Source organism: Jaculus jaculus, chromosome 4, assembly GCF_020740685.1.
Source record: "Jaculus jaculus isolate mJacJac1 chromosome 4, mJacJac1.mat.Y.cur, whole genome shotgun sequence".
Lineage (NCBI taxonomy): Eukaryota > Metazoa > Chordata > Mammalia > Rodentia > Dipodidae > Jaculus > Jaculus jaculus.
This window is the reverse complement of record NC_059105.1, coordinates 98,076,133-98,101,506: the sequence shown is the minus strand read 5'-3', so window position 1 is coordinate 98,101,506 and position 25,374 is coordinate 98,076,133. Positions and strand designations below refer to the sequence as shown.

Genomic DNA, 25,374 nt, shown 5'->3' with positions numbered 1-25,374 from the left:
CATAGAGTTGGAAATTAACTTGTAAATGTTATAAATATCCATTTATAGTAGATAAAACCATTTTGCCTACAAACGATTCAAAATAGAATGGGCAATACTGATTGTCCTTGATGGGTGACAGATCCCAAAGGAAGAAGCACAGGAATGGCTAGATCCAGAAGCTCCCTTGGGATTATTGGGATTTGTTCTCCCCCACCTGCCCTCTAGTCTTCGGTGAAGTCTGGCAGACACTCCCACTGAGTTAACAAGAAAGCTTCAGGTGTCCATCTCAGCTTTTTAGCAAACTGTGTGGAAAAACAATTCTTTTTCAGGGCTTTGCTCTTCTCTTGTCTTTTCTTGGAAGGGGGCTCTCTCTGTACTCTTCTCTTAATATCATAAGAACTCTCTAATGTACAGCAAAACAGAAACAACAACCAAAACCAATGCCTATTCCTGTCACCACAGCTAAGCCTCCGATCTGGGTCTGGCTGCATTTAGCTGAACCACACCTCATCAACCAAGCCATCTAGACAGGCCCACTCTTGCACCAAGGGAGCCCTGCACATGCAGCATTGAGATGTTCTTGAAATTAGAAAGTAAGATGCTTTTCTCTGAAAAAAGGTTATGGTACTTCTTATGAGCAAAGCCCAGGACTGTACTCTGGAGCAACATATGGTCACACTTAAAAGTACAACTTCTAACATTTAAAACCCAGTGAAAACATTACCTTATTATAGTACATATTAAATGATCAGTTTAATAAGTAATTAAATGATTAACACAAAGAATATTCTACTAAGGTCTAGAAACTCAGTTATGTAATGTCACTGTTATTTGCCAGGCTATAAACTAGATAAAGTCTGTGGCATTATGTCATTTGGTGATACCATGCCAGATAATTTAGGACCATTTTTGAGGAAGATGTTATGGTCTTTTCAGAGGAATCTTTTCCAAAAGACAGGGAGGGAATATGTCAAATTAGAAACACATGAGGGAGCAGAGGAGCTCAAAGGAAGAAGGAATTGTGCAAGTTTGATAGACAAGAGAGGAGTAGTGGGAGATAAGGCCAAAAGCAACTTAAAATCCTGATAGAACAGGCCTGCTGAGAAGGCCCAGGGATATAAGTAATGACAGGGAGTTTCAAGCACACATAGCTGTGCATCCACACTCACTTTCAGTGTAAATGTACAGAGCTGTGCATCCACACTCACAATCCATAACTTTACTTGCACCACATGTATTTGCTTCCACCATTTCCCTCACTGTTGAGTGGTGTACTCAAGTTATTTGTAGAAAAGGTTGCACTACATGGAATAATCCTGTAATGACAGTACCAACTTACCTTCCAGATGGATGTAGATCTGAAGCATGCTTTAGTTTAGTGATTTAAAAAAAAATGTATAGATACATCTTTTCTTGATTTCAACATGATAATAATTGGCATGATGAGGAAGGTTAAAGTCAAAGGAAACTTTCATTGAAAATTTTTGTCACATTTTGTTTTTCCTTATTCATTCTTTTAAAATATTGTTTATTTGAGAAAGAGAGAGAAAGAGGGAGAGAGAGAGAATGAGCATGCCAGAGCCTCCAGCCACTGGACACAAACTCCAGACACATGCAGCACCTTGTGCATCTGGCTTACTAGAGTCTTGGGGAATTGAGCCTGGGTCCTATGGTTTTTGTAGGCAAGCACCTTAACTGCTAAACTATCCATCTAGCCCTCCTTATTCATTCTTATATCAACTAAATGGTTGAAAAATATCACCTTTTTATACTACTTTATCCTCAGTTTCTTCTGAAAGAAAGCATGTATTTATATATATATTTGTATGTGTGTGTTCATATATACTCTATTAAGGGATTAAGTATTGAAGGTATCTTCATAATAAAAATGAGAATTTATCTAGTGTTCTTTTATAACTGTATAACATTCTATATTAATGTATCTTAGCTAATCAGGCTTTATTTTAAGTCATAGAAATGGAAATTTTTAGGTTTTGCTAAACAAATGAATGTCTTGATATAATTATAAATATTTCAAAATACATAGAATAAATTCCTAGAAAAGCTACATATGAGACAAAGAATGAAATAGTTCTGATGGCATTGTTAAACAACCATTCACTTGAGTGTTAGCCTTTGAACTCTGATAAGCACTTCATGAGAGTTCTGCTGGTGGCTCCTACCTCTTGCCTAAGCTTCCAGAGTGATAGGATTACAGGTCAACAAACTGTGTTTCCAACCTTTTTAGGTGTCAAAATTTGTACAGAATTATATCTCAATATCATTTTATCATGGCATGTCTACTGTTATGACTGAGGTTGAACTTGTTTTTTATGAATTAACATTGGCTATTTATTATTTTTTCTCTGTAAATATTATTAGTAGTAGTAGCATTATTAACAACATACTGTGTATGGATACATCATGTGTTGGTACCCTCTGGGGATCTTCTTCAGTGGGGTTGCAGATATTCCTTATGGGGTTGTGTAATGTGGGAGCAGCAGTCAGTTGTTCTTAGGGGGAGAGAATGTCTCTGGGCCTGATGTCTCAACCTGTGGCTCTTACAATCTTTCCACCCCCCTCTTCTGCAAAGTTCCCTGAGCCATGGTAGGTGAATTTTGAACTTGTTTTTAAGAAGACTTGAGTTGTATGTTTTCATTATGAAAGGATGGGGTCTTAACTGTATAATTAAAAACCAAGGTCTCACTGAAATTCAAGTCTTGAAGTGAGATGTCAGAGGAAGTAAAGAGTTTGGGATAGCTTGCATGATATACCCATTTACAAAAGACTAAAAAGGACACTAACTAAAAAAGGGAGTGTCAGCAATGCTACTGCTCAAATGAAAGAGGAGGCAAAATAATGCAAATAAAACAATACATCCAGAAACACCACAAGTCTCTCAGGACCTTGGGACAGATGGGTGTAATCACTAAAGTAGATAAATAACCTTAAACAGAAGGACGCACACTTTAATGAGCGTGAATGTAGATGAATTTGGATAGAGATATGAAAAAAAACAAGAAGAGGAAGTTGTGGGACTTCATGCTTCCTTGTTCCTGTCTCCACTGAAATAGTTGAAAGCTCATCTGATGACAGTGAGGATTTCCTGCTGCCAAGAACTAAAATGAATATTTTACTTCAAAAGATTCCCTTGTCAATAACATGCAGTAAAATTGTGGGTTTTTACTTTTTCTTAATTATCTTAGTTAGTCTTTCTATGGAACTCAGTCTGTCCTCAAACTTGTTTGGTAGCTTAGGCTGACCTCCCACTTGCTATGATCCTTTTGCCTTGGTGACTTTAGTGCTTTATTATAGGCATGCAACAAAATGCCCAACTACAAATGTGGATTTTAAAATTGATAATTTTCTTTTTTTATTAGTCATTAGCTAAATCCAATCGAGATCATTAATGAATTTAGAACTCCACAAAATTATACTAATAAAATTTATTAAGGTAACAAAAAATTAAGTATATCTTACAACCAAACAAATTTTTTTTGAAGTGGCCAAGTAACACACGAATAAGAAAACCATTAAATACACATTTATACATATAAATCTCCTGTTTTAGAAATATTACAGCACACGCTACCAGCAAAGCCCCAAAGGTCATCATTTGCTCAAATATGATGACCATTTATGTGCTTTCATATTGGCCAATATGTGAACTACACTTAAAGCAATTAAAGATTCCTTCTGTATTGAAATTATGTTTTCATTTTTTCTTGGATATTTCACATGTTTGGTTTTTCTTCCAGAATACCTAGTTAATAGTTCTCAATCTCTTTCACTTATCTTTCATTGTCATCCATCCTTCTAAATGCTGAAATATCTTAGGCTAAGACTTTGGACATCTCCTATCTTTGAAATTTTATTCCTAGATAGTGTTTACTCTCATGAGATTAAATATGATATATATGCTGGTTGGTCTCAAACCCTAACAGCATTAAGATTAAATGCAATTGACTACCTGTCCATTCCAAAATGAGTATGTTCAGAAGGGATCCCTCCACCCAAGCTGCTTTTCTCACTTTTTCCATCTTCGTCAGCTATCACAGCATCATCAATCCATCTGTCTTTCTGGATAGTAACCTATAATTATACTCAATTCTACTCTTTCCCTTCTCTATCCCATACTCTACCAATTCATAAGCTAAAAGTCTGAAAATATGCAAATATAGCTTCTATTTTTTTTTCAAAGGTGGCTCTTATATCTTGTCTTTCTCAGATCTTTTTTTTAAAAAAAAGCTTTATATATTTTAAAATGTAATTTAATTTTTATTTATTTGAGAGACAGGCAAAGCGAGTCAGATAGAGATAATGTGCACACCAGGGCCTCTAGCCATGGCTAACGAACTCCAGATGCATGTGCCATCTTGTGAGTCTGGCTTTATATGGAATCAAACCTGGATCCTTTGGCATTGACAGCAAGCACTTTAATTTCTAAGCCATCATCTCTCCAGCTCCTCTCAGCAATTGTTTTTTGGGGGGTAGGGGAGAAGATGTTTTGTGTTTGCTTGCTGATGCTATGAGATTTCTCCCCCCAAGTGTGAGAAGTTATTACACTAAAATATGTAATATTTTGATACCATAAGATTAAAAAAATACCTATCAAACTCACCACTAATTTCAATTTATAGAAAAAACATACTTATTTGCATGTATTTGACTTGAAGTGTTTGATGGGTCTCAGAACAAATATTTAAGATTTTTGCCTCTACATGTATAAGTATATTTTTAGGAAGATCATCTCTCACAGTCATTAATGATATTGGTGATGAATAAAGATATAGAAAAGAGGAACTTTTTATAAATGAAACCCCTTCGTATGTATGTATTATGTATGTATGTATGTATGTATAGTTTTTTTTTTTTTTTTTTTTAAGTAGGATCTCACTGTAACCCAGGCAGACCTGGAATTCACGATGTAGTCTCAGGGTAGCCTTGAACTTATGGTGATCCTAATGCTTCCTGAGTGCTGGGATTAAAAGCATGTACCACTATGCCCTGCTCTTCTATTATATTTTTATAATCTATTATTTCAAAAATGATTGCTATTACTTAAATATTTTTATGCATTCACATATTTTTATAAACATAAAACATTGATTGACTACTTGGACTTTTAACTAATAGCTTTGTACTTTAAAAGAGTGAATGGGAAGAAAGCGAGGGGTCAGTCACTCCTTATTATTCCCATGTCTGTTACTTCAGAACTCTTAGACCCTCCCCTGTGCTTCAGCTCTTCCTACAATAGTCATGCCAAAGGAACAGTTATAGTAATCTTTAAGATGTAGAAAATTCATTCCAAATGGTTTTCGATTGCCCTGCTAATAAAATTCAGTCTGCTTTCTTGATCACAAAGCCTTGTGTATCTCATTTCTCTGCTTTTGATTTTCTTCACAGATGGAAATTTATTATTCATCTTTCAAGCTGTTCAATGTTTGTTTTTCTTTTAGAAAATCTGGTTCATGATAGGAGTGATCTTGTCTCTTTTTACAACAATTTACTTAGAACCCAGAACAGTAGTGGCATGTAATAATCAGTCAATATGTATTTAATGAGTGAAAGAATAAATGTAGAAGTTGACATGCTCTGTAGAAGTCACAAGGGTGTCCTGGAAATGTGTGATTCTACTGGGTCTGAAAAATAGAAAATTTTAGGAGAAGAAAAGTTATAAATAAATTTCAAATAAATGCTACTATATATATTTTATATGTGGTGTTTCTAGTAACCTGGCAGCTATTTAATGTTTTTCTGGGATCCATAGTATCTTATGGTGCTTTTGAAAGTTTTAATAAATTGTCCACCAGTTTAAAACATTGTCATGAACAGATAGAAAACACCAAACTCCTCTAACCACTTAAATTTTATTTTATTAAAAAATAATTAATTGAATAGAATAATTTTATGATAACTATAGATAAGCTTAGAATACTTTTTGTGTTCTAGTCTTACTGACTACTTCTAAGACTTGAGGCAACAGGACATCTTTAAAGTGCTACAGAAAGTAGAATGCTCAGAAAACTGGGTGTTGAGTCAGAAGAAATGTCTGTCTCTGTTCTTTGATCTTTCTGCTTTAATTAACTTCATACTTGAATTTGAAGGACTAAACGGTACAACCTAAGTTCATCTTTCTGCTAGGTGCACTGGGAAGTCAAGTAATCTGAGGCTAATAAATATTGTTAATACTACTTATTTATACTTTGACAGTCTTCTTACAGGAAGTCTAATGTTAGAGAGAGAGAAAGAACAATGTTGATTACCCCAGTGGTACATCACTCATTGTACAAAGAGTATCATAGTTCTATGAAAATTAAATGACATCCTTTGCCATCAAGATACTTATAATAACATGAGACATTCATCAGGATCAGTTATTGGAGTAGTATGGCTAATAAAGACATGATTCTTCATTATCTATATAAGAGAGGTTTTTATATACTTAATGATATTTGGTATCCAGTAAAATCATACACAGGCATTGGTAGTCTCATTTTAAAGATAAAGAACTAAACAGCTAAGAGGCCAAGTGTCTAAATGTACAGTTGCTCTGCTGGGTCACAGTCCGTAGCTGTGCTGGAGTACTGCAGAGTTCATGTTTGTTTGGTTTCTTGACGCTACACTACAAGTTCTCAGTCTGTTCACTAGCAGCAGTTAGGAAATTTTGATTTTTCTTTTATTTCTGTTCAATTTTATTATGCTTTATTTGTTATTTTATTTCTCTGTGAGAAAGAAAAATAGGCAGATAGAAAATGGCCACTCCAGATCCTCCAGCCACTGAAAAATGAACTCCAGGGGCATATGCCAACTTGTGCATCTGGCTTACATGGGTACCGAGGAATTGATCCTGTGTCCTTAGGCTTCACAGACAAGTGCCTTAACCACCAATCCTTTTTTTAGCCCTCTATTATATTTTTTAAATAGGGTACTACTATGTGACATAGGCTGGATTAAAACTGTTGATCCTCCTGCTTCTACCTCCCAAGTGCTGGGATTACAGATGCATGCCACCATGCCCTAGAAGAATATTGCTTAGTTCAGTTTCTGTATTTTCCATTTTTTATCTGTGTCTGATGTAAAATGTAAAGAAGAAAAGTTTTCCCTATAGTTTATCTTATATTGCAGATACTTTTCTCCTTTTCCCTCAGATCTAAAATCCCATAAATTCCTTTATAAATCCCACTGACCCATATGTTAGAAACTAGTCTCAAATAGCTATGAAACTCTTGAACTATGGCTAGACCCAATTAAATTTTGAGTGAATTTCAGTGATTTACTACAAATATTTTTTTTAATTTTTTTATATTTATTTAAGAGTAAAAGAGAGGCAGACAGAGAGAGAGAGAGAGAGAGAGAGAGAGAGAAAATGGGTGTACCAGGGTCTCCAGCCACTGCAAATGAAGTCCACACACATGCACCCCCACATGCATCTGGCTTATGTGGGTCCTAGGGAATCAAACCCAGGATCTTAGGCTTCAAAGGCAAGTGCCTTAACCACTAAGCTATCTCTCCCACTCAAAATAAAGTGTTTTAAAATAGCCCATTAATATATTTGTATTTATTATATGCTCAGAATATTATATATGGCATATTGGGCTTAATAATGTATGTTCTTATGATTTATTTCTCCATCTGTTTTCTTCATTCAATGTTGCTACAATAAAATTTTAAATTACTTGCATTACTCATTATAACTTGGATCTTAAATGTCCCCCAAAGGTGATGTGGCCCTAATGTAGTGGCACTAAAGTGGTGTTGTAAAAACGCTAGGAGTTTAGGCCAGTTAGAGCAAATATGTCATTGTATGTATTGTAGTATGTCATGACTACCATAAGGTCAATTGTAATTCCACCACATGCTACCTAGCATGATGTTCCCAAAGCAGCAAGTGGGTACAGTGACTGTGGACTCTCAAACCATGAGACAAACAAAAAATTCTTATAACTTTGTTATCTTAAGTATTTTGTGAAAGTGATCCAATGCTAGCAGTCACACCTTTCATTTAAATGTCATAGCTCTAGAATATTTTCTTGTAAGACTTCTTCAACATTTTTTCCATGCTTATGATTTAAAATTATATCTCAACAATATGAGCTGAGCCTTGTTTATCTACAAGTTTTACTTCTCTATTCCTGATTTATAATTGTCACTTAGTATTTTTTTTTCATGATGTCCCATGTACAATTTAAGCTGATTATGCCCCAAGTTAACCCCACCACTTCTCATATAAAATCTAGCTCTTCCTTCTAATATTTGCCAAGACACTTGTATTCCTGGGTTCATTTAAGTAAGCGATCATGGAGTCTTCCACTTCCTTATTCCACAAATCCAATCCATTGCTACGTGTTTGTGTTTGTACTCTCTTGCTAAATATGTCTTTCCAAAGTGATTTAGCAATCTCTCCGTCACATTCTCACTTATTGTCCTAGGCATCAGTCGACTCTTGTATGGGATCTGGTAGAAAAGCTTACTTGTTTTGATGTCACAATTTATCTTTTTTATTTTTCTCATCTTTATTTTATGTCTTTAATGGTGATGGTTCAGTTAAAAGTTACTTACTACATGTAACAATGTCCACCATTTATTTAGTTTATATACGGTTATGGAAGTAGATTTGGAAATATTGTTCTTTCTATTCTCTCAAGCCAGTGTAGAAAAGCAGTAAACTTTTTATTAATTATTTTATTGACATGTTAATTATATATCCTGGTAAGATTTGGGGTGACATAAAAAGAATATTCCATTAACACATCAAATTTATCAGGAACTTTTCATAAGTCCAGTCGAAAAAGTCCAGTGAAACATGGAGAAATTAAATAGTGCATGAACATATGGTGATTAGAACCCATCTGTTTTCAGCTTCAGAACATACCTTTTTTTCATATTCTAGTCTACAGCATTTTTCTTCTAAATGGAAATAGTTAGGTGTGAAGAAAACAGCTCAGAACAGAGATTAAAAAATATAATTCAAACCTGGACTCCAACCATTGCTAGACATTAGATGTATTATTTGTGCAAGTTATTTAATCCTTCTGAGCCTGAGCTTCCTTGTGTGTATAAACATGAGGTTTCTTCAGAATAACAAAAACTAAAGAAAACAACATATGTCAAAAGTGAGGTACATAGTAATCATTATAAAAAATTGTATAAGCATTTGTAATTTTACTATTAGGTAAATCAATCTGGGACCCGGTTTTCTTTCACTGTGATCTAAAATCAGACTTGGTTGATTTGGGATATTTGAATTCTGAGTATTATTGTGTGATTATGAAAGTTATCAAGAGCAATGTCTTGCTATTAGTTTCATTTCCTCTGCACAGCTGTGTGAGAGAGTACCTGATAGATATATAAGGGAAGAGGGAAGAAGAGATAATTCTTCTCTTGTTTGTTTACCAAGTTTTGGTGATGGGGAAATTTTTTTAACATATTTTATTTATTTATGAGAAAGAAAAAGAGAAAGAGATAGAGAGGGAGGGAAGGAGGGAGGGAGGGAGGGAGAGAGAGAGAGAGAGAGAGAGAGAGAGAGAGAAATGGGTGTGCTAGGGCCTAAAACCACTGTAAATGAACTCCAGAAACACGTGCCACCTTGTGCATCTGGCTTATGTGGGTCCTGGGGAATCAAACTTGGGTCCTTTGGCTTTGCAGGCAAGTGTCTTAACCACTAATCCACCTCTCCAGCTCTGATAAGGAATTTTAAATTTTACAGCTTGAGTTCTGTTTTCACTAAAGTACCCATTAATTTTGAAGAATTCATATTTATCACAGAGTAAGTTAAAATGTTGTATGAAACCATTAACTCAAATTTGAGATTTGACTGAGAAAATTAGATAAAGAAAAATGTAAAATTTTCATGACCCACTTTACTTTAAATCTATTTTTGTACAGATGGTAATATAGGTTGTTCGGGATTCAGGTATTCTTAGGCCACAACAAAATATGTCTGAGGTAGAAAAATAGGAAAGGAAACTGAGGTTCAGGATCCAAATTATTGAACAAGTTAAGAAATGTTCTGCTTTGCAAACAAGCTCAGTATTACATTGTGACAGCTGAGTGAATATACCAATCTTAGTCTGAAAGTGCTGAGGAAACAATGATGAGATAAGCAAACAGGGATTGCTGGAAGATCCTATGGTTATATGACAGTGACCCTAGGTTAGGAGCAGAAAGAGTGTAAGAGCCACCAAGTAGAAGGGTGTACTTGAGGTATTGTTGCCGCTCCAACAGACACCAAGTGAACCATTCATGACCACACAGTAAATGCTGACAATCACACTGAGAAGCACACTGAAGTGGAATGGGGGCTGAGGAGAGAGAATAAAAGAGTACAACCTGATAGAAATATGATGATTAAACATGAAATTCATACAGCAATGTTCTCAGGTAAAAAAGAAAGAAAGAAAAGCAAACAAGAGAAGAGAAAAGAAAAAAAGAAAAGAGATTACCAAGTAGGTGGCTGGATCTTGGTGGGAGCCATTTTGGAATGAAAAGAGGGGGCTAGGCTGTATGGACTATGTGTAGACACTTGGTCTGTAGATGAAGAAAAGTTAAGGTGAGGTGATTGTTCTGGCTTCTCTGTCCACACTGTACCATATGGGGGGTTTATTGGCCATTCAAGGTGGGAAGACATAGAGATGACATAGCAAAATCCAGTTAACACTTGAAACTGATTAGAAATCTCAGGCATTCAAACATGATGGTAAAACTGAGGTAGCAAGGAACCCCGATGTTTCTTGGTACATTAGTGGCATGGAATTTGAGAGAGGCACCAAGTGTCTGTAGCATTCAAACCACAACAATGGCATATATGGTGTGGATGTGTGATGTTGACACTTACAGTCAACTGGGCAGAAAAGGCACACAAGTTAAGTAGAGAACAGAAAATAGTATAAGCCAGTATATAAATGTCTGCCAAAAAAAGAGGCCAAAGCAGGAAAGGAGAGGAGAGGAACTTGCTTACCCATTTTAAAGAGCACAGCCCACGGTCCTACTGTCTTTGACAGCAATCACATTGAGAACATTGTAAGAATGAATGAGGTGATGCCTGGCAAGCTTTTCTCTACAACAGTATAACCATCTCTCGGCTCTCTTCTCATCTCTAATCCTACCAGCTTGAATTTACCAATAAATAAATAATAATAATGAAAATTATATTAACTTCATAGGTAGCAAAAACTATGTTAAATTCACAATAGAGGAGGAATGTTCCTAGAAGTGACTCACATCAAAGGCCACTGTCATAAATATCCATAGACTACCAGAAACCCTATGTGAGAGAAGTGGTTCAGAGAGAACATGGACCCAGAATGGTCTCTGTCCTGTCTAAAGGACAGAGTAGTGAGCTTCCTCATGCTGTTACCAGCCAGTGTGCCAAGTCTAATGATCTTTTTAAGTTTCAGATCTTTTCTTTCCTCTTCTTTTCTTTCTTCTTCTTCTTTTTTTTTAAAAATGAGCGTCAGCCCTCATTTTCAATTGGAAATTGATTCAAAACATCCTCAAACATTGTTCAGGCCCAACAACATATGTCTAGTGGGTTGAATATGGTTGGCTGCCTGCCGATTTTTTCCATCTCTTCTTGAACTTGCAGCTGCCGTTAAGTAAGCAGGAGCAGAATGATTAGAGAGAACAAGTCACCCAAATGAACTTATATTTTGTAACCCCTAATACATGTTTGGAGATCAGTTAAAATATTCAGTTATTCTGTGAAAAATCATCCATTTATATATAGCATTTTTCATTTAAGTCTGTTTTGGCTGTCTAGATTTCACGACTGGGTTCATTTTCTTAACTAGAAAGAATAAATTTTATTCTGCTGCCAACTCTTTCCAAAGCATTTTAAAATCATTAAAATATCTGCAAAAGTTTAACTTTACTGAGTAATAGTGAATATATTACTGTTTACTGCAAATGGTAGTTGTGAGTCTCATCCTCACTTGTGTAGAAGCATTGTCTTAGGGGAGATAAGAGATTTTATACTTTGTAAGGTGATGATAATAGTGACAGCTGTCTACACACAAACAAACCTGTACTTGCACTAACACATGAGCACACACACATGAGCGCACACACACACACACAAACACACACAAAGGAAGTTCACCAGTACACAAAGTGGGGAAATGCAGCAAGGGTGTGGCTGAATAAACATTTCATCAGACATGCTATCTATTAAGAGATAACATTCTCCAAGTCTCAGAAGAAGCCATGACAAAGGAAATAAATAAGCAAAGCCTCACAAATTGATGGGAAATCTGATTCAAACATTTGAAAAATAGAAATAGGGAGGGTGCTTATGGTGGGCACAGAAAGGTAGCAAGACCAGAGGAGAAAAAGTACCCCGTGCATTTCAGCCAGGCCACAGCTGAATCCACAGAGGAATTGGGGAGATGAGCAAGAGTGCTGCTTCCATTCTATTCTTGATAATCAGTGCCAGGGTATAAGAAACAGACCCTGAAGATACTCAACACTGACCAAAGTAGAGATCCAGAGGCTCCTAAGAGCCCATCACTGAAGTAGACTTAAAAATCACCCAACTTGGCTCAGGGAGTTTTGCGGAAGATGGGTTTGGGAAGACTATAAGAGCCACAGGTTGAGACATCATGCCCAGAGGCATACCCTCCCCCCCAAAATTAAATGACTGCTGCTCCCACAATGCATAAACTACAACTCCTTGGGGAATGCCTGCAACCCCACTGAGAAGGGTCTCCAATGGAATGGGGGCAGGAACGAGGAAAAGAAGGTACTAACATATCCATACAAAACATCTTGTTAATAATGATAATGATAATAATAAACATAAAAAGTATCTTGAATACTGTTTCAAAACTCTAAGTGCTTATGCAATTACTTTTGACTTCAATGTGCTCAAACAAAAAATTTGTTTATTTTTTACTTTTTGCTTTTTGGATGTGTGGTTTCACTGTAGTCCAGGATGACCTGGAATTCACTATGTAGTCTCAGTGTGGCCTTGATCTCACGGCAGTCCTCATGCCTCTATCTCCTATGTGCTGAGGTTAAAGGTATGTACCACTATGCCTGGCATTAATATTTTTCTTTGTAAGGAGACTAAATTAATATAGAAATTTGGTTACATAACTAATATTATAGTAATATCCAGTTAGCTGAAACCCAGTTAGGTAGAAGATGAGCAGTCACTGCCTATATCTCTCACTGGGTTTGGTGGAGAGGTTCTGGGAACTCTGAGGAAAGGAAAACAAAAGTTTGGGAGTTCCTTGTGGAGATGGAGGGTCTAGCTTCCCAAACATCTCCCTTATGAAGCCTTTCAGGAGTGTAAAGGCATGGGGAGAGCCTTCAACTATTCCGAAGGAACTGGACATGTTGACAGAATACAACAAACATAGGATACTGAAGAGTCCTCAAAGATAGAGAAGGAAAAATACAATAAAAAAATCTCAATTTAAGTAATATGGACTGGAAAATATTTTTACACCTTTTTCATATGCTTGCTTGTTTGAAATGAAGTTTGATTAAATACTTTGTGGAACATTTCCCAACCTTCTACTCTTTAAGACGGAAAATTGTTTTCCCCATTTTAATTCAATTCTTATACATCAAGTTCATTGTATAAACAAGAAACAAAATAATAATAGTAACAAAGCCCTTTTGTGTTGCACTTGGCCCAATAGATTCTAATTGCTGTGATGTGATATATTAAGGTCGATATCTTATGTGAAAGGATTCATTTTATAGCAACACTTAGGATTGGATTTTAGCTTTGTTATATAAATATCATAGTATAATCTTAACTCAGATATCTGCAAGGTTGTTTTCATATACCAGTGTCTGTTTTTATCAACTTACCAACAGTGAATCATATGATATTCCCTTACCTATGCATTGTGAAGTGGGCCTTTTCTCCTAAAAATCTGCAGCAAAATGGACAGGATGAGTCCAGTGTTTATGAAGATTAAAACAAAGTAAAAATGAGAGGACATTATGGCTCAGTGTGTGAATCCCTGGGCTTGATATCTAGTGAGAGAGAAGGGGGAGAGGAAAAAGAAAAAGGAGGAGGAGAAGGGGAGGGGAGGGGAAGTAGGGGGGCAGAAGAAGAGACAGTGAAGGCATCATCAAATAATTGCCAATATTTTATTATTTTAAGACAACAAAGATATAAAAATAGCTTGTAATTTTTTTTTTTTTTTTACAAAAGTAAAGCCAGGATACATCTGAATGAATAACTGAGGGGTGACATCCAACCGTACACTTCACAGACTCCTTCCCATTCACACTGACTTGGAATATGTGCGGGAGATGCATCTAGGACTTTAATAAGCTCCATATTGGCCATTGGAAACTACTGCTCTATTGTATTCTCCTAGGAGCAATATTAACTACATGCTGATAACTTTTAATTTCAGTGGAATGGGATTTTGTGGTTTTAATAATAAATTGAAATAAGTGGTCTTGGCTCTTGGTCTGGGCTTTCAGTGTCCACCCATTTCTACCTTATTCCCATGTCCATTTCTACCTTATTTCCAAGTTCAGCATTTTTGGCAGGCCACTTTGTAGGACTGCAGCCCTGCTTCACTATTGCCTGAATTCCCTGTGAGCATTTGAGCTGGATATGAACAGCTGTCTTGTGCTGGGAACTCTGAGACTTGCTAACAAGCTTCCTAGTTATTATCAAGTCTGGACTCTCAGTCTTGCCACTCTTAAGTTGCCACTGGCTATTTCTGCCTACTTGTTGTATAATCTTCCTATTAAATTTGCATTTCCATTTGCCAATGTTTACTCTGACTTATGACTGATATATGACATTGTTGGATTCTTTGGTTTTGACAAATTTCCCCCTTTATTCAGGCTTCTAGAGCATCCAAGCAACTTATCTCTTTAGATGGTGAGCCCATTCTTGCTCCTTCCTCACCTTCATGAACATGACACATGACAATTCATTTCAGTTTAAAATTATATATTATGAGCTATCCCTATGAAAAGAATTTTCACCCCTGCCTCCCACCAAACTAAAAAATCATATCCAGTTGAATTACAGTTTTAAAACTAAAACTAAAACTACAAGTAATTTAGAAGAAGATATAGATGCAAGTATGTTTGGCTTTGTATTATGACAGGTTCATTTAGTAAAAAGCAGAGTTTGAGCTGGAGAGATGGCTTTTGGGTTAAGGTGCTTGTTCGTGAAGCCTAAAGACCCATGTTCAATTCTACAGATTCCACCTAAACCAGATGCACAAAGACAAGGCATGCACAAGGTCATACATGCCCAGTAGGTGGTACAAGCATCTGGCATTTGATTGTAGTGGCTGAGGCTCTGGTGTGCCAAGTCTCTCTCTCCCCACCCCCTTCACTGTCTCTAAAATAATAAAAAGAAAATAAATCAGTATTAACAAGAGGGAAGAGTGACATTTTAGAAAATATTAAAATTAATGCCTCCTATTAATTAAAATAAACCAACAAAACTCTTCAGGTCCTACATAAGCCAGACACACAAGGTGGTACAAGTATGCAAGTTTTGGCATGCACACAGTGGTGCACACATCTGGAGTTGATTAAAATGTCTGGAGACCCTAGCATGCCAATTCTCTCTCTTTCTTACTCTCACTCTCACATTAAAAAAATGGCCAGCCTGTTGAGCTTGCCAAAAAAAAAAAAAAAAGAGAGAGAGAGAGAGAAGGAAACCCAAGAGTGGGAAGAATATAATTTTCCAACATACACATTAAAAGTGACTTGAATCAGGAATATGTAAACAGAGCCAGGCATGGTGGTGCAAACCTTTACCCCAGTCCTTGGAAGGCAGAGGTAGGAAGATCCCTGTGAGTCAGAGGCTACCCTGAGACTACATAGTGAATTCCAAGTTAGCCTGGACTATAGTGAGACCCTACCTAGAAGAAATAAAGAAAAGAAAGAAGATTAGGCAATCTTTTTAAGTAGTAAGTAAAAGGCAGGTGACCTAATAGAAAAATGTGAAAAATTCTTACATATCATTCATCTATCCAATTAAATGTATTAGTAAAACTAGGAACATTAATACATTTAAAAATTTTCATTTATACAGAGTTCAAAAACAAAACAAAGAAGACAGACTACTGCTTTTCTTTGGTGGGGTGAGGTGGGCTGAGTGCAGCACCTGAAGGGGGCATCTGGAGTCTTGTTTCTTGGTTTTCCTGTAATTACTCAAGAGTGATCAATTTGTCTTTTTACACTAACACAGTAAGGCTCACTCATACAAAAAAGAATAACTCCTATAGCACTTAAGATGTGGGTGTTTTCACATAAATAAGCAAAAGAGATCTGGCTTCTAAATGTATTAGAGGGCATATTCTAAAAAAATATTTATTTTATGACATAGTCATCTAGTCACTATCTTTCATGACAACCATAGTACTCTTGTGTCCCCAAATAAGCTCTGTTAGCACTAAGATCCAATCCAGTCAATTCAAAGTTTAGAGAAAGCAGAATTAGGAGAACAGTTATAGACACAAGAAATATAGTAAATGAAATAAAAATCAGCCATGTTAATACTGTCCATTATTGATCAGTGCTATCACTGATGAGCACTAATTATGTAATATGCAACTTATTCATCTTTGAACCCCATATCAGCCAAGACAGAGTCTGGTATAACTGCAATTAATGGATAATTTGCTTAAATCAGCTTGATAAGAAGACTTTGTCACTGAGTTAAAGTTCTTTAAGATACAAAAATCACATTAAAACAAGAAATGGTAAAAATCAAATCACTGACACTCTTTCACCTGGTCCTGTCACAGGGCCTATGTGAGATCCTCTTTAGTTTTCAATGTTTTCTAGTACAGTGAATATAAGCAACTGAGCTTTGAGCCACATTTTATTTTCATTGCCCTCTGATAATCACTGTTTTCCTGTGGCTGGTACTTGTATCAAGAGGGGGAAAGCAGCTCAACATTTCTTGCTAGATTAAGTCAACACTGGGGGAACAAGTGCTTTCATTACATATGCCCTTAGGAATGTTCCTCTGTATCTAAGGAGATGGTCATTTCACAGATTTTTTAAGTCTCTAACTGTAATTACAGTGGTCCAGACATTTTGTTCTCACGTAATTTTTTGGTGGATTCTTACCTGCCTATCAGAAAGAAAATGAGAAGACATTCCACTAATCTCATTCTTCATCTGTCTTCTGAATCTAATACAGTTGTACCTGGTACCTTTTTCTTAAAGCCTTCACTCCTATCGCTCATATTTGTGGCACCTAGAAACATTAGCCCTGTACTTGGATGTTCAAACTGCAGTTTCTAAAACTCTGGAAGTTTTTTTTTTTTTTTTTTCCCCATTTTGTCACAGGCCTGTCTTTTACGAATGGATGCACTGATAGTCATTCTGATATATATTTCCTGAAAAAGTATTTCCTGAGAAGGCTACTATACAAGTTGGGGCCTGTTCTCTTGGCTCTATTTTAACCCAATCTTTTGAAAAAGTATTAGCCCTTAATAAAGTAATTAAGTGTCTCCAGGACATTTAAGACAAATCCAAACTCTTAAAAGCAATTACAGTTATATTAATTCAGCCCTAACCTACTACTCGCTCACTTTCTACTAATCACTCATACTAGGTCATCTTAAAGGAATACTCACTCACGCCTAGTTTACTTAAATTATTGACCTAAGTTCAAATGTCTACTTCGATCCCTTCCCTGTTGAAGTCCTGTCCAGCACTTAGCATCTATTTTTAAGGACGCCTTCACCTGAAGTTAGCTCTTGCTCCATTCTCTATTGCCCTCTTCTCAGAGTACATGGTAAGCAAGTATATTTGTGAATCCCTCTATGCAGGATGGTTGTAGAACCTGTGGGATATACAAAGTCTATTTCTTTGAGGAAAGGCTCAATAAATATTTGAAGTAAAAATCAGCTACTTCGTCCATGCAAGAATGAAGTTTAAACAGCTGAGATGCCCAAAGGAATCAGGGGTGGCAGTAGGATGCCTATATGTAATGCATATCAAAGTTGCCTACCACATAAATTTGGGACTTATTCCACTTTCAGAATGGATTTTCACCACTTACAATGGCCTCATGCAAGGACAATGGAGGCATTACAATTTACCTGTACATCTGAGCCAGTCACCAGACATTTTCAGTAAATGTAGGCTCCCCCCAGATCCCTGACATAGCTAAATAAATGCCAAACCTTATTATCACATTTCCTATATATAAAATACCTGCCCAGTCAAAGACAATGTTACCCAGTAGGGTGGCTATGATCAAATTCCTTTACTCTGATCTTCTTTTCTCATTATAGTTGACATTTTTGCAACTAGGTTTTATTGCACTCTCTCAGATTATGGAAGTGGTCTGGGGAAATTAGACTTAATAGAGATGTAGAAGCCACAGGGAGAAAAAGAAAGGAAAGTGAGCTGGAAGGAAATTGAAATTAAAATGTTATTTTTGGTAAATGGCTGCTGTGGTGGAGATGGCAAACAATTGCAATGCAAGTTAATTATTGACCTGTCAGGAAAGCATGACACGGAGGTTGTGCCACACATTATTGGAGCTACCACAGCCACAAGTCATTTCCACAGGGAAACAAACATGCTTTGCACTAGCACAGATCCACATAAGATCTTTCCAGTGGGTGGAGATGAATTTCTCTAAGAAGCAATATTAGTCTGTGGAGTTACCACAAGCTCTTCACAGGCCTGAAGTGATAGCTCTTCCCACACACTCAGAGACAGGAAGAGTCTTACTACGTAGTGGTTTTCTTCATCTGGAGACAGAGGAGCCTTGGCTCTTCTGGGTCATCTGCTGCACACTGAAATTCAGACTCATTCTCATAAAATTGAATTCTCTGGGGCTGAAATAAAATTGAATTCTCTGGGGCTGAACATGATACTCTGATATGATTTGTGGTGACCATGTCATGTAACATAGTTCTTCTAGCTAGACGAAAAATATCTAAGGCCTAAAAGAAACCCAAGTTTCAAGGTACATGTTGTTTTTTTTTTTTTTTTGCAATAAGAAGCAAGCATCAGTGTTATTCTGAAATGGAAATATGGTATTCCTTATGCTTTTAAAAATGTATGTGAATCACCAGGAATATGAATATTGGTCACATAAGGTATGAATAACATTGCTTCATTCTGCTTTGCACTTACTGTGAAATATTTATAAACCACTGGTCCTTAGAAATCCCACAAAGGGGTCTGGGGAGATTTCTTAGCAGTTCAGGCACTTGCCTGAAAAGCCAAATGACCCAGGTTCGATTCCCCAGGACCTGTGCAAGCCAGATGCATAAGGCAGCACATGTGTCTGGAGTTCATTTGCAGTAGCTGGATGTCCTGGTGTGCCCATTCTCTCTTTCTCTTCCTTTATCTCCTTCTCTCTGCCCCCTCTGTCAAATAAGTAAATAAAAATTAAAAAGAATAAATTCTGCCAAGAGGCAATACATGATGTTACCAAGAAACTTATTAGATATTTTCTCATTGACAATGCTTTGGTAGGCGTGTATACTGGCACTTGTTCAATCTCATCACAGAAAGATTCACTGATTGAACAGAAGGACTAGCCTGTCATATCCCTAGTGTGGCTGCACTGTGATCAGTTTTGTTCCTAAACTCTGCTAGGTTTCCTTTAGAATCCTTTCCCTTTCTTTGACTTTGGAGTCTACCACTATCCCAAGTATATTTGGGGATGCAGGCCCTGGGTACTGCTTCAGATGACTTTGAACAGGCTATGGCAGTTTGAGAAAAATATCCAGAATCCCTCAGTAGCAGGGAGACTATATCATTTGGCCAGTTTACTTTTTCCTAGCTGAGAAATTTCTTAATATATTCTTAATGCTGAGGTTGTAAAGAGATGTCAAAACTCTACTTTCAAACTCAAAATTATATTGCTGCTAAACCTTCATGTAATTAACAGTGAAATAAATAATTGGCAGAGCAGCTATGAAATTTGTGATTAGATGGAATATCATGTTTCTTCCTACTTGGGTTCTTGCAGGCTGAGTGGGGAAATGGAGCCCAGAATACCACTGAACCAAGTGAGTGAACAGAGCCAAAGTTTGTGTGGATCTTATGCAGTATGTTCACATCATTGCTTCCTGTTTTAAAATCAGGATTGAAAGTGGAACAAGTGCAACATCACTAGCTATTCTTGTTTTTCTCTCATTACATACAATATCAGGAAGTCTAGAGACAAAGTGAAGCCAGGCTTAAGTAATTCACATTTGAATTTCCAAGTCAGGGATAGTTTGCTATTTTTTGAGAGGTTTATATACTCAATGTGTATCTAAAATATATATACAATTATACATTTCTTCAATATTTTGGTTGGTCATTCACTAGCACTCTGAGTGTCTCCTGTACAAAGAGCAATGCCTTCTAAATAGCATATAATAAAGAGAACATTTTGAGGATATGTGAGGCTCTAGGAAGATCGAGGGAATCTAAGCAGGCAAACATACCAAAAACACTTATGTTAATAGCATGTGCGACATTGCTTTGGCATTGTGATAAGTATAAACAAACACTGTTGTTTCTAAGAGCAACCCTACTAAATCTAGAAAACTGATGGTCAGTGAGGAACAAGACATGGCTTGTACGTGATGGTACTTAGTTTGTGATATGACAAGGGTTTGAAAACCTGTGCACCAGCCTGCTCTGACCTTACCTTGTATTCATCACTATCTGATCTTTCTTATAGAATTTCTTTCTCCATGTCCTAGTTCCTCCTGAGTTTGGTGATTAATCCTTTCTCCACTATGCATATTCTTATGCTCATTAATGGTTGTGTTGTTTCTGTATTGCCCGTAACCAACTGTAGTGCACTAGTATAGGAAGGTGACCAATAACTTAAGAAATAATGTTTTTATGCTGATAGGAATTGTTAAGGAGAGGTTTTGTGTCCTTCTTTTGTATTCTCTTCAGAACAATATGTTGCTCCACAAAAGAAGAAATCTCTAAAATAGTTGAATATATAAGAACACATGTGAATTAGGACAAAATAAATTACATGGTAATACAATGACAGCCTTCCTTGCCTTTTAGCCATGATTTTGTTACCTATGGTTTCAGATACCTACAGAAAATTCCAGTCAAAAAGTATTAAATGGAAAAGTTCTAAAAATAAAAAGTTCATTAGTATTAAGCCATGTGCTACTGCAGGAGCCTGAGAGAGTCTCCTGCTGCCTGCCCGTGCTCCTTGTGTGCACATTCCTCATCTGCACAGCTGCATAGAGTATTCAGCACCCACCCCGTAGGGGCCTGGGGCCCTCCCAGCTCTCAGCTGTCAGGACCAGTGTTGCAGCAGTGCAGTACTAGTGCTCATGTCACCCGGATGCAGTAGCCTAATACAGTGTCACTCACCACATTGCATCTTGTCATGTGCGCATTATATCTTCTTGCCTTCTCAATAGAATAAAAGTGAAGGTAGATCAGAAAGAAATTTTTTTAATTAATTTTTTTTTTATTTGAGAGTGACAGACACAGAGAGAAAGACAGATACAGGGAGAGAGAGAGAATGGGCGTGCCAGGGCTTCCAGCCTCTGCAAACGAACTCCAGATGCGTGCGCCCCCTTGTGCATCTGGCTAACGTGGGACCTGGGGAACCGAGCCTCGAACTGGGATCCTTAGGCTTCACAGGCAAGCGCTTAACCGCTAAGCCATCTCTCCAGCCCCAGAAAGAAATGTTAAGGGAATAAAATTGCATTCATATAGCTCTCATTAAAATATATGATAAAACTGCAATCTGTTAGTATCCCTGACTTATAAATTACATTCAAACAAGTATGAACACACAGGAAAAAGCATCGTATCTTCAAGGTTCAGCATTACCCACAGTGTCTAGCATTGACTGGGGACTTGGTATGTAAATTCTGCCATAAGGGGTGAAATGCACATGAGAAGCTGAATAAAGAGAAGAATTGAGCTGGAGAGGTGGCTTAGTGACTAAGGCACTTGCTTGCAAAGCCAAAGGAGCCAGCTTCAATTCCCCAGGCCCCACACAAGCCAGATGTATAAGGTGCTGCATGTGTCTGGAGTTTGCTTCCAGTAGCTGAAGGCCCTTGTGTACCCATTTTCTCTCTAACTCTCTCTCTCTGCCTCTTGTAAATAAAATATATATATATATTATTTGCAATGAATCTACTTCAGAGAAGTACAAACAAGAGGTGAGGATGGGGTCAGATGAACAAGGAAGGAATAGCTAGGGGTGGGAAAAGGAGCAGGGATTAAGAGAAGTAGCCCTAACACCCGGTGGGAGAGAGCCACTGACCTTCCTGACTGAAAGCTTGAAGAAGGAAGATCTAGAAAGCATCTCTAAGTAAACAAGAAAGCTAGAAGAGAGACTTTGTAAAAAAAATCCTGCCTTTTGACAGTAAAATATCAATAGGCAAAATATTTTTTGCTTGTAAAATCAATATAAGAATGCAAAGTTTTTTGAGACCAAAGCTTGTGCAGATGTATAGGAAGCAACACATCCTATAAATGGCACTTGTCTGGGTTATGCAAACACAGTGGCTTCAGGCTGGGTGAGGCTCAGCTCATTCTACAAACATCCTCTGTTTAGAATTTGAAGCAAGTTGTCGAGTAATGTGGACACTTCCACTTGAAAGACAAGTCCACTTTAATTTTTTTTCTACAGAGAGAAAAAATGTAATTATAACCTCAAATTTCACTTCATATCCATGGAACAGACTCTTTATATTCTTTTATATAAATTGTATTACATTGTTCATGTAGACACATAAGAATAAGAACAAAAGAGTGAGTTAGGAATCAAAACAACATTTCTTATATAAAATATTGTATATTGTAACCAAATTAAAATGAGGGCCAATTATTAAGCATCTTTTTCATTTTAACATATGTATATGATTGTGGATTATTCATTAGAATTAATCAAGAAAATGAATAAATCCCAAAAGTCACATTGTATTTAGACTAAGCCATGATGTCCTCCATTCTTTCCTCAAGCAATGATTGTTTGCCTTTCTGCCACATGTTGATTTGTACTTTAAGGAAAATTATGTAAGTAAAAATCACAAAATAAGGCCCTTCTTTTTCCTTCCCTCTTCTTTTTTTTTTTTTGTCTTTTTGTTTTCGTTTCTTTTTCTTGTCTTCTTTCTTTCTTCTTTTTTGAGACAAGATCTTGCTGTGTAGTTCATGCTGGCTTTGAACTTCCCATACTCCTGCTGAATTTTCTTGAGTTGCAGGGTTACCATACCAAGGGAGTATTTCTACATTTCCATTTTTCTTTAGGCCTGATATTTTTTGCTCAGCTGAATGAATTTTCCATTTTTTGTAGTTGTATACATGAGTGGATTGTCCTGTTTTTATTATTTATTGATTCATTGTATAGACACACAAAAATTAGTCCCTTTCTGTTACGTTTTGGGATCAGGAACCTCTACTTCCTTTTGTCCATGTTATTAGGAAAGGTATTATTTTCGTGAGTTCTGTATTTTTTGAAGACATAGTTTTAAACATTTTATTTATCTATTTTATTTATTTATGTTTATTTATTTGAGACAAAGGGAGGGAGAGATAGAGTAAGTGAGAATGGGCATGCCAGAGCCTCCAGCCACTGCAAATGAACTCTAGACGCATGCACCACTTTGTATATCTGGCTTACAAGGGACCTGGAGAATCAAGCCTGGGCCCTAAGGCTTCGCAGGCATAAACCTTAAGCACTAAACCATCTCTCCAGCCCTTGAGTCCTTGTTTTTACCTCTAAAACTTGTTGTTGGTTGTTTCTTTGGAATTTTGTAAGAATTAAACTATTGATTATATTGACAAGCATATAGGAAATAATAAACATAACTTATTTTTATGTTGTGATGTAAGAATTTGTGAAGTAATAACTTTCTCATATTAAAATACTTTTTTTCTATGTACTTTAATGCCTCTCAAGCTTGACCATCCACATGACCATAGCTCCATTGTTTATGCAACAAACTTACTGATATCAATATTGCTGGTTCCTTTAAAATTAGGAATGTTTTTTTGGTTCATATGAAGTTCTACCACTGACTAGTCCAAAATTATACTCATATGTCCAGTGATGAGACACAAAGTCTACATAGGTAAGAGTTGGAAGCAATGTTCAGGCTAGAAGGAGATTTGCTTCCAGCATGTCAAAGCTGTGTTTGCATTGCAAATACTGATTTAATGAGAGGATATGTTCAGGGACTCTCGGGGAGGGGCTGCTGGAGAGAATCACAAATGTGAGGAAGCGGTGCAAGCTTCTCTTCCTCTGGTGCTTCCACAGTTTAGCTCATCTTTATTTTTCCAAATTACATTTTCCTCACTGCTGCTTCTTTGAAGTATGCCCACACTGAATACCCTTGCCTGATTCAGACTCCTATTAACTATATAGCATAAATAAGTAAAATATATAGTATAAATAAGTAAAATATATGGTATAAATAAGTAAATGAAATTGATTTTCCTTTTCTTCATAGTCTTCTGAAATATTATATCCAACTAAGCTAACAAATCTAGTTCAGTGAGTAATGATAGGGGACAAAAGAATGTAAATTTCCCCTTGTGAATAGTGTGAGTAGATGTGGGGACTGTTGCTTTAGCACACCAATACTAATTCTAGTTTTCAGATGTGGTTTGAGTCATATAGCTCTGGCTTAACAAGTAATATGGTAATGAATGCAGAGTGCTTAGTGGATCTGGGAAGCTGACTAGAAGAACCTATGTCCTAACGGGGAAGAATTGTCACCATTGTCTCTTTATGAGGAAGGGTGATACAGAAGTTCCTTGATGGAATTAGACAATCGTGCTGCCTATGTGTGAACATATCTCTTTCCACATGTTCAAACATCCACTGGTGGAGAAGTAAACACTCTTACTTAATTTTAATACCTTAATGATTAGTAGGGCCATGAACCATTGATAGGTTTTCAGCAAAAGCATATATTTAGAATAATATAATGCTTTTATATTTCATCAGGATTACACTGTAATATGCAGTCATCCACAAATTGTGATACCTCTTTGGAAACACTGAATTCCACCCACCCAGCCACAGGAGCTGTGCAAATGAGAATCAGAAACAACAACAGCCACCAGGACAGGCTGAGCCAAACTAAATCTATGATCTTAACTGATGTTGGGAAGGTCACTGAACCTGTAAGTCAAATACTCCAAATATGCTACGTTCTTTTATCATACAGATTTTTTTTGAAAACTAATTAGCTTTGTTTTATTTGTTTTCCTAATGTGCATGAGAAAACTGTTTTTATCCTGCCCACTTATAGTCATAATAATATCCCCAGTTGCAAGAGAAGAGCTGGGCCTAATCCAGAGTGATAAAGTGGATTTGGAGGAGGGCTGAAGAGCACCTTTGACTCATTTTAAGGGCCTCTACTATCATGCTTCAGTGTCATAAAAATAATGAGGTTATGCTAGCATGTGGTGTTTGTACTTCCAAATACAGTA

General features: G+C 36.7%; 1 protein-coding gene across 1 annotated transcript in view; it reads left to right on the top strand.

The window, feature by feature from the left end:
* Positions 1–25,374, top strand: part of Arhgap15 (Rho GTPase activating protein 15) — a 671,175-nt gene that overhangs the window by 4,213 nt on the left and 641,588 nt on the right. Inside the window, exon 2 of the mRNA XM_004651815.2 lies at positions 24,887–25,065. Coding sequence (XP_004651872.2) covers positions 24,901–25,065 — 165 coding nt within the window. The 5' untranslated portion in view covers positions 24,887–24,900. The remainder of the gene's footprint in view (positions 1–24,886; positions 25,066–25,374) is intronic.